Genomic DNA, 10,948 nt, shown 5'->3' with positions numbered 1-10,948 from the left:
CTTCACGTCCCTGCCGACTACCAATATGCAGATATCTTCAGAAAGGATTAGCGAAGCATCTATTTCAACGGTTTCGATCCGGTTTATGCCTTCGGCTTCCTCCGGCTCAAACTGCGGGGGCGTGTTAGCCAATAATTGTGCCCCACAATATCGGATCTTTATTATGTAAATTATTGTATTTATTTGTTTATGTAATTATCTCCTTTTCTTGTATCTATATATGTATGTGATTGTGCAATGAGAAAAGTTAGGATTATACAATTTCACACCGACAACGTGCCGACCCGATGAGCCGCGAACAAACCCGAGTAAACCCAACGACGTTCACTTCCATAGACTCAGGTAATTCTAGTCCAATTCTCCAATTAATCACGAGCATAACAGGTGCTAGAATGACACTTTTACCCCTAATTCATTTGCTCTTTTGACCCGCAACCGGCTGACCCGAATCGAACCTGCGACCCCCGTAAACAAACCGAGGATGTATACCTGGTTCAACCCCTCAGGTTTGTTAACCTTTCCTTTCCCACCCAAGTTTTACCAATTACTCTGTACCTTCATAGTGGATACCTTATAGTTATAGACGTAACTGAAGTGGAAAATGACCTTTTATTCGACGTAGGGTTGAGGAACTTATTCTTGATAACAAAAAAAAATATAATGACTTTACGGTATTAACCCTTACGAAAGTTTTTAGTCAGTAAATGCAAGGTTTGTTTCACGCCAGGGACAGGGACACAGGGTGATAGTGTTTATAAATGTGGAACATAATGAGGGAATGGTGAGTATTTGATGTTAAAAGAAATTACAAGTTAATATTACAAAGTACAAGTACAATAAAAACAACACTGTATTCCTTATAATGAAATGTATCGACCAATCTGCTTTAATGGATCATTCTTGGAATTTAAATAGATCATCCTTCAGTATATTTAGATGGATCAACCCAATCTGCCTATGTAGGTCAAACAATTAGATGGATGTATGTACTGAACCCATATCATGATTTTAATTAACCAATATTCCCTATTAACATTCCTGGTTGTGTGGATCAAGCAACCAGCACTTCAGTCTCCTGTGTATCAACTCATCATGCTCTATCAAGATTCTTAACATCTTTGATTTTGAATCCACTTCATTGCAGATTTCAAAACATAACTTTGCAATGCGACGCAGGGAAACTTTTCCACATTGACGGAACAAAAGATCAATCTGTCGTGCTCTATTTGAATTATAGATTCGTTCTCCTGTTAGGACCTCCACGAATACCACTTCATAACCAGAGAGATTACTCTCTAGCACTAATTCCATTCCATCATAATCTGGATAGGCTATGCTATATTGTCCATCTACCAAAAGAGTAATGTCGTAATCTGAAAGCTTTGCCGTAAAATCCTGCAAATTTATATTTCGTGCATAGGTCAAAGCCAGCAAGAGGTGTACATTATATAATGTCAAAATTAGCATTATATATGCTGTTTAGGAATGGTAGGAAATCATATCCTAGGTTTCCAGCTACTTGCTTTGTACTTCCGCAACCTCTTGGTAGGTGGATTACCATCGATCATATCAATAATAAGAGATAGACGAGGTTAATTAATAATCTGGTTTCATACGGATGGTAAAGCATATACCATTAAAGGACTCATAAACACATAATGATAAGCTACACAAATTTGGAGAAATTCTTAGAGGTTCTTCGTGTTCATATCATTTTAGATGTGGGGTACTGTTAACTAGGGGTGAGCAAATTAACCACCATAACCGATAACCGAACCATAACCGACATAACCGAACCACTAATAACCGATAACCAATATAACCAATGGTTATGAAAATTTGTATAACCGATCAATCGGTTATGGTTATGGTTATGGTTATGGTTATGAAGCTTTGGTTAACCGAATATAACCGAAACCGAACCGAAGTTGTGATGTTAACTTTATATAATAGATTTGTGTTTTTCAAAACCATATAAAGGGTTTTTACTAAGATAAAAGTATGTTAGTAACAAAATGATCTTGATGTAGATGTCATTTATTTTGATAAAGAACTAAGGTGTTATGGCCATAATTGTTTTTGTTTGAGAATTACCTTACTAAAAAGAACTCTAAATCGGTAGTTTAACCAAAAAGTTTAGTCTTCGTTATCTTATAAAATAGGCTCAAGCTAAGTTCAAATCGTGCACAACCTTATTTATTTCAAACCTTGCTTGGTTACGTAACCGAAATTAACCAAAACCGAACCATAACCGACTTCATAACCGATTAACCATAACCGAAGTTTGGTTATGGTTATGGTTACCAAAACTCTATAACCGAACTAGCGGTTATGGTTATGGTGAGAATAAAATTAAACAAATCTAAAATATTTAGTTATCAATGGTTTATATATATATATATATATATATATATATTGCGGAATGTTTAAATAAGAACGCTAAATATTATGAGAACAAATGAAAAAAAAAACCGTGAAAACTTGGTCAAAAACATTTTGAATTCAATTTTTTTTTTTACATTTATCATTATTATAACAATAGCTTAAATTTACATGAATTCGTTATAAAGAAAATTTACACATGTGTAAGTTTGGCATTTACACATGTGTAAATTTGTTATATTTACACGTGTCTAAAAATTTTAATTTTTTTTTTTGAATGGCTAAACTTGCTCACCATGGGGATTGAACCCCTGACCTCTCCTATCCTAAGCTCTATCTAAACTCACCAACACCACTGGGCTATTCCCAAGTGGATTGTCTAAAAATTTTAATAAAAGCGATTTTAAGAGGAGAAATTAATTATTTGATACTATAAATTCTTCTTATGACATTGTATTTTAATTACAATGAGATTTGTATTAAAAAAAGTTGGTTTTGGTTGATTTTTCATTCGTTTTCACAGTTCTCGCAATATTTAGCGTTTTCAAGATAACTCTCCTACATATATATACATACACATACTTAAGTTGTGTAGATAAAGCCATCAAATTAACACGGGTGGAACATATATAATAGGGGCCAGACCCGCTAATTTTTTTGGTTAGAAGCAATGTTTTAAAACCCGTTTTTAAATTGTACCGTGTTAGGCTAAGAAATGGTACAAACGGTTGAACCGGATTGTACCGGGTGGTTCAACCGGTTTGATTAATTAACCTATAAGTCCATAAAATACAATTTTTACTCAAATAATAATCCAAAACTACATAATTTCATAATTAAAAAATATCTCAAAAGTTAATCCATGATAAAAAAAAAAGTAATCCAAATATTCACTATTGGTACCTTTTTGGCGCAAGTTTTACTAAGAAGGTAAATCGTCATATTTTTTGGCCCATAAAAGATTAAAAGTCCAATTTTTAACCTTTAACCCGGTACCGGTATACCGGTTTAAACAGGTATAATCTATTAACCCAATTTATTGGCGGTATAACTTCTTTGCCGTTCACTCAGCTTACCGGTATAATTCGTACTGTCTAAGCTTTTGGCATCCGTTTTAAACGGTTCAACCGGCCCGTATAAACCGATTTTCAAAACACTGGTTAGAAGTGTAAGTAGTTAGCCCATTAAGTTTAGAAGTGTAAGTAGTTAGCCCATTAAGTTTAAATATTTTCAGTTCTATATGGTTTGGCCCCTCCTATGTCAAAAGCCAAAACCTAATATGTGTTTTTCAAAACTATTATAGGGCTGATGCAGGCATGGAGTGACCATCTGTATTCAGTATCCCGCGCAAGCATGCTCGTTGCTCGCAACATACCAAAATTCGTAATCATCTCATCTGTTGCTTATGTGTTATCGGAATTCAAACAATCTAACTTATCATGTAAAGGTTTGATTGTTTGAAACATCTGATGATTTGAAATTTTGAATGATTGATCTTTTTTTGGAATTTGGGTAACAAAAGTAATTGATATAAACTAAATTAGGGTGTAGAATAAAATCTCCCATGATTCAAGAAGTAGTATTATTGATTTATACTGTTTTGTTTGATTTTTTTTCATGAATCCATAACTTGGTGGCTTACCTGAAAACATCCCCCCCCCCCCCCCCCCCCCCCCAACACACACACTTTAATTGTTCAATTCCACCACCAAAAGTAACTTGTTCAAAGGGGAGGGACATGGTAAAGAGGGAGAAAATCATGAGAATGGAAGAAATTCACTACAACGCGTCATGCGTCAAGGAGGAAGGGCAACGACAGAGGGGGGAAAAGAAAGTTGCACATGCGGCTGACATTGCAAGGACCAAACACATGCAAGTTCTCACTTATTTTTTAAACGTCTGTAACTTTTTTATGTCATTCTAAAAAATATACCATAAAGTAGAGCGTTTAATTTTTCTTATTTTTAATGTGAGTATGATATTGCTATACTGTTAAAATAAAATTTCAAACACCCAGCTCTGTAAAGAATCATAGGAGCTCGTGCCTAAACCTGAAGACGTGAAGTTGATCTCGTGCAGATGGGTGTATAAAGTAAAAAGGCGGGCCAATGGCTCAATAGAAATGTACAAGGCTCATCTAGTTGATCAAGGTTTCTCACAAGAATATGGGCTCGATTATGATGAAATGTTTTGTCTAGTGGCGAAGTTGACAATGGTTAAGAGTATTTATTGCTTTGGCAAAAAACAAGAATTGGAAACTTTGGCAAATGGACCTTAATAACGCCTTCTTATATGGGGACTTATTAGATCAGGCAATCTAGATGGACCAACCTGTTGATTTTGAGAATAGGATGAAGCTGGGTTATATGTGTAAACTCAAGAACGCTCTTTATGGGGTCAAATAATCGTCGAGAGCATGGTACGGGAGTATAGAGGAATTTCTTGAGTACAATAGGATTACAAGTATTCCATTCGATGCCAGTTTATTCGTTAAGCCGGTGAGTAACAATACGGTGGTTGTTCTTGTGTACGTTGATGACTCATCACCGGTGACCTTGTAGAAAAAATCGATCAGTTGAAAGAGAACTTGAACTTTCATTTTATGATAAAGGACTTGGGGGTGATTAACGCATTTTTTGGGTTTGAAGATTGAGTATGAAGATGATGGCATTTTCAATACATACAAACCAAAAAGTCAGTTAAAGCATTTGGTTGGCCAAAAGTGGCGGCCAACTCTTTTTTTCCATAATATAGTTATTTATTTTTGCATAAGACTATGGGGTATAGGGCGTGTGGGTTGGGTACAAACGGTCAAACGCCCAAGTCACCACCCCGGGTGGGCTTGGGGTTCAGCGTAGCCCTTTGGGCGGGGGTTTCAGCCCTGGCGTTGGGCGGGCCTAGCGGTCTTCCGTGGCCGGCTCTCATTGGCTGGGTTGGCTAGGCTATAGGTGGCTAGGATTTTTTTTATAATAATTGAAAAAAAAATCATAACACGTGGCCAACCCACGCGGGCTAGCCACGCCACGCCATACCGACCCAACATGCAACTGACCAGCGGTGCCCCTCGAAGTCCACGTGTCAACCCATGCCCCAAACCCCCGCCCCACCATACCCCACGGTCTAATATAGTTATTTATAACTCCTGTTAAACTACAATTTTATCCTCTGCCTAAAATTATGATCTTGCCCCCGGTTTGAAATTAAATTTACGCTTTGCCCCTAGCTTAAATTTACGATTTTGCTCTCAATTAAAAAAATACGATTTTCCCCTGGTTCAAAAAATAATTATATTTTTGCCCCTAGCTACAGTCTTGCCAAATTACAATTTGGTTCCCAGTTTAAAATTACAATTTCGCCCCCAGTTCAAAATAAAATTTTCTTTTACCCCCAGCTAAGAAATACGATTTTGCCCTCAGTAAAAAAATTATGATTTTGCCGCCAATTCAAAATAAAAAATGGTTTTGCCCTCAGTTCAAAATATTATTTTACCTTCAGTTTAAAATTACGATTTTACCCCATCTAAAAATTGCAATCTTACCATCGTTTTTTGGGCAAAACTATGGTAGTGTTTATTTTACTTTGTTGACTCAATTTAGTTTTTATTTGTGCCAAACAACTGTCTAGCACTCGTTAATTGGTACCGATAAATTAATTTTTTGCCCCCGACTCTAAATTACATGCTTGCCGTCGCTGTAGTTATTTTTGTATCATAACTATGATAGTGTTTTCCTTACTTCGTTAACTCGATGTATCTTTTCGTGTTATAAGTAGCTTGTATAACTAACCCAAATAAATGCGTACATATTATTTAACTAAGAAATTTTCGGTTTAACGCCCCGCAACGCGTGCGGCGCATAACTCTAGTTTACTACATATACATTTCCCTGATGGGGAATAGTTTTGTTTTGTTATTGGCCAGAACTGGCCGCAAATAACAAGGTTTTTTTTTATGTTAGCATATAATAGTTAAAATTACGAATTTGCCCCCAGCTTAAAATTACGATTTTGCCTCCCAGTTCAAAATAAAATTATGGTTTTGCCCCCAGCTATGGTTCCTACCAAATTACAATTTTATCTCCAATTTAAAATTACTATTTCGCCCCAGTTCAAAATAAATTTTTTGTTTTGCCCACAACCTAAAATTACGATTTTGCCCCCAGTTAAAAATTACGATTTTGCCCCAGTTCAAAATAAAATTATGGTTTTGCCCACAGTTCAAACTATGATTTTGCCTCCATTTCAAAATTACGATTTTACCACAGTTAAAATTTGCAATCTTGCCATCGTTTTTTTGGACAAAACTATGGTTGTATTTTATTTTACTTGGTTGACTTAGTGTAGTTTTTATTTGTGTCAAAGAGCTGCCTAACACTCGCTAATTGGTCCTAACAAGAGGGAGTTTGAAAGTGAACTTATTGGATATTGTGATTCAGATTTCGTAGGTAATCCATAAAATAAATCCACCATTGGGTATGTTTTTAAAATTGGAAGTGGTTTAGTATGCGACAATCTATAGGTTCCTTGTCAACCACCGAGGCTGAATGTAGAGCGAAAACCGTAGCTACACAAGAATTAATAAATGTGGCTGGTATATCTTCTGGAAAATCTAAATCAAAAGGTGAGCTAGATGCCTAGAAAGTGAAATTGTTCTGTGATAATATGTCAGCTATTTAGCTAGCAGAGAATCCTACGTTCCATGCACGCACTAAACATGTTGAAGTGCATTATCACGAGTTTTTTTTTGCATAAATAAGTGGTTTAGAAATAAAAAGAGTGCTTTTAGGTGATCCAGGAATTATGTTTCAAATCTAGGTAGGTCGCTGTTTGGTTCAGCGACCTTCTACACTCCCTCTGACAAAAATCTGGAAAAGCTGAATTCTTCAACAAGGTCGCTGTTTCATGCAGCAATGTTTAACAAGGTCGTTGTTTGGATCTGCAATGTATATAAGGTTGTTGTTTGAGAAAGCAATCTACAAAAAGGTTGTTGTTTGAGAAAGCAATTTCTTAAAAGGTTGCTCTTTGAGAGAGAAATGTATGAAAGGTCGTTAATTTAAACAGAAATCTATGAGAAGATAGCTGTTTCAGACATATACGCCGCACCCTGAATGAAGATAGCTGTTCCAAATGATGGTATATTTAAGTTTAAAATTATGCAAGGTTACCTTTATTATTATTCAAGTTATTGTTAGTTTAAAAATTAACTATTTTTTATTTTTTATTTTTGCAGTTGGAGACAATGGGTCTAATACACCGATCTCAAGATCTGGACTTCATTCAGGGGTGCGGTGTATCGGGCCCTTGATATCTTCTCATAGATTTATGTTTAAAACAGCGACCTTTCATACATTGCTCTCTCAAACAGCAGACTTCTAAGACATTGCTTTCTCAAACAGCAACCTTTTTATAGATTGCTTTCTCGAACAGCGACCTTATATACATTGCAGATCCAAACAGCAACCTTGTTAAACATTGTTTTCTCAAACAGCGACCTTATATACGTTGCAGATCCAAACAGCAACCTTGTTAAACATTGCTTTCTCAAACATCGACCTTGTTGAAGAATTTTGATCCAAACAACGACCTTGTTGAAAAATACAGCTTTTCCAGATTTCTGTCAGAGGGGGTGTAGAAGGTCGCTGAACCAAACAGCGAATTACCTAGATTTGAAACAAAATTCCTGGATCACCTAAAAGCACTCTTTTTATTTCTAAACCACTTATTTATGCAAAAAATTCATTATCACTTTGTTTGGGAAAAGGTTCTCAAGGAGAACTTGATTTGGTACATGTTGAAACCGAGGAACAAGTGGCTGAAGCTTTCACAAAAGGGTTAACAATTAAGGCAAGATTGCAAAAGTTATGCTCGAAGATGGGAATGCATGAAGTTATACATATTGAATCTTTAAATTATACTCAAGGATGTTGAATGCAACCATTAATGTGCATAATGGTTTCATAACACTGTTTTCATAAGACAAAATTAGAGTGACGAAAAGAGAAAAACTTGGTACACGAACAATACAGAGGCGATCACTCTCCATACTTGTTCCATTTCATGGCACAAGACACCGAGCTATCATGTTTGGGTTCTCAAACTCGTTCATCTTGGGAATTTCAACTTCTCTGGCTGTTTACCCCAAACGAATAGTCATAATTTGTATTTTGAGAAAACTATGCCGGTAGTGCATTCTGGTTTGATTATGTTTACGTTTTCAATTATATGCATTACACAATTATTGTAATATTTTGTATAACAATGTTTAATTCATTCTCACAAACAAAATAGGAAATGGAGATTTTTGCTTAGCATTTGTAAATGGAGATTTTTGCTTAGCTAAAACACACAAATAAGAGTATAAGACAACAGGTTAACATGCTCTATGATATGGGGTTTCTTAGAAAGTGAAGACCATAAAATCATATATAATCTTGGTCCAATAAATTTAATGTTGATAGTGAAAGAGTTCATGTTATACCTCATCCAGCAATATCTTATGTCTGTAAAGTGGGGACTCGCTAACTGTCGGCTGTGTTCTGTTTGATAGTGTATTTTGCAAGAAAATAATCCCTTGAGCAATTTCTACTACAATTTTCACCTTTGTAACCAATGGAAGTCGTGCTACAGCTCCTACAACCCACAAAATTGAGACGTCTAGTTACACAATCATTACATTATGTTAAAATGTTGGATTTATATTCGTAGTTATTTATGCTGCTTACTGCTATGAAGGAGATCTTCAAGGTTTCCTTTATGCATAAATTCATATATAAGGAAGAGTCGATCACCTTCCAAGCAGTATCCTATGAGCTTGACAAGGTTGGGATGACGAAAACTATTCAACATTTCCAGATCAAACTGCATTTAACGGTGATCAACTTTCAGATTCGAGACCCGTCCATAAAAAGATAAATACAAGGACACCACAATTACGGATTAAAAATACTTCTAGCTTTTCATGCTAGTAGCTACAAATATAAACCATAAAAAGTACTCCTCGTTACTTGGGATATTTCAGGACTTACAGGCGTGCAACGATATAGTTTCTTAACTGCAATGGGCAATTCAGTGTTATCAATCCATCCCTTGTAAACCTTTCCATATCTCCCCTCACCCAAGCACGTGTCATTCCCAAAGTTCCGTGTAGCAAGTTTCAGTTCATCATATGTGAACACTTTTGTGCCTCTGATCACTGATTCCTTAAGTTGATTCAGGTTGTTGTTCAGGCTCTTTGGTGAATTTGTTCCACTTTGGTCTGAGAATGTGAATAAAAAGGGGTAAAAGCAAGCGTATATAATCCAGAAAAATTACTCTACAAAAAGGAAACTAAAAATCAATGCTACAGATGTGGTTTTGAAAATGAGATAACAAGAAAAAAAAAATCAAGCGGTTAGAGAATTTAACATGTGAATTCCTATAAGTCAGATGCATCAGTAAAAGATAAGTTGAGCAAATGATTTAAAAAACGAAACCAAAGGCTACACGAGTTAAATGATATGCATCTACGTCACCAACGAAAAATGTGTATATATACCAGAGTTTGGTTTAGTCGCGGGAACAAAATAATTATTAATCTTCCAAGTGAAACCCGTTGTGCCTGATGACTCGGCAGAACGGTTAGATTTCTCCTGTAGTTCCAGTAAAGCCTGAAGTGAGGCAACAACCTCAGTCATGGTGGGCCGTTCTTTCGGATCACTGTGCACACAACGAGCTGCAATTTCGGCAAACCGTTTTAAACATTTGGGAAAGATTGTTCCCTTGATATTAGAATCAACCATTTGACTTAATTTTCTTTCTTTTACACACTTTTGAGCCCATCTTACCAAACTATATTGATCATCAGCATTTCTTTCATCTACTGCAAGCCTTCCAGATAGCAATTCAAATAACACAACCCCAAATGCATACACATTTGTCTTCCTTGTTATTTTTCAATATAGAAATACTCTAGATCAAGATACCCGAATGTACCTTTGACACTCGCATCAACATAAGAAATCGACTGATTGGTTGGGCCTATTTTGGACAGCCCAAAATCTGAAATCCTAGCCGCCCAGTTTTCATCTATAAGAATGTTTGAACTCTTTACGTCACGGTGTATGACTCCTTGTAGGGTGCCTGTGTGAAGGTAGTCCAACCCACGTGCAGCACCTATTGCTATCTTGGCACGTTCCACCCAACTTAAAGGAGTATAAGCTAGGTGTAGATGTTCGTATAGGGTGCCAAGTGGAATATACTCATAAACAAGGATCATCTCCTTGTTATCATCACAAAAACCGATAAGAGACACCAAGTGACGGTGACGCAACTTAGAGAGCATCTCGATTTCAGCCCTAAATTCTCGTGCCCCATGATTGGACATAGGATCCAGCCGTTTGACCGCCACTACCTGACTAGTTTCATCTGTATGAAAACAACCTTTGTACACCTTTCCGAATCCTCCATGTCCAATGATTAGCACATCATCAAAGTTATTAGTTGCAGACTGAATATCTGCTAGAGAAAAACGGACACATTGATGTGCTGAAATAGATGAATCTCCGGTTCCAGAGTCCATTATCAGGGTTAC

At 36.3% G+C, this 10,948-nt stretch overlaps 2 protein-coding genes across 2 annotated transcripts; both read right to left on the bottom strand.

The window, feature by feature from the left end:
• Positions 1–862: 862 nt before the first annotated feature.
• On the bottom strand, positions 863–10,759 carry LOC110875441 (probable serine/threonine-protein kinase PBL7). The gene is made up of 5 exons (XM_035977428.1): positions 9,914–10,759; positions 9,405–9,634; positions 9,102–9,237; positions 8,858–9,009; positions 863–1,395 (listed from the first exon to the last, which is right to left on the bottom strand). Exons 1-5 carry the CDS (start codon positions 10,155–10,157, stop codon positions 1,030–1,032), a joined length of 1,128 nt encoding a protein of 375 aa, XP_035833321.1. The 5' UTR covers positions 10,158–10,759; the 3' UTR covers positions 863–1,029.
• LOC118481688 (probable receptor-like protein kinase At5g38990) lies at positions 10,282–10,936 on the bottom strand. Its single transcript, XM_035976887.1, has one exon. It carries the CDS (start codon positions 10,934–10,936, stop codon positions 10,304–10,306), a length of 633 nt encoding a protein of 210 aa, XP_035832780.1. The 3' UTR covers positions 10,282–10,303.
• Positions 10,937–10,948: the final 12 nt, after the last annotated feature.

This window comes from Helianthus annuus, chromosome 9, assembly GCF_002127325.2.
Source record: "Helianthus annuus cultivar XRQ/B chromosome 9, HanXRQr2.0-SUNRISE, whole genome shotgun sequence".
NCBI lineage: Eukaryota > Viridiplantae > Streptophyta > Magnoliopsida > Asterales > Asteraceae > Helianthus > Helianthus annuus.
Note: the sequence above shows the minus strand (reverse complement) of the source record. Positions and strands in the feature narration are given on the sequence as shown.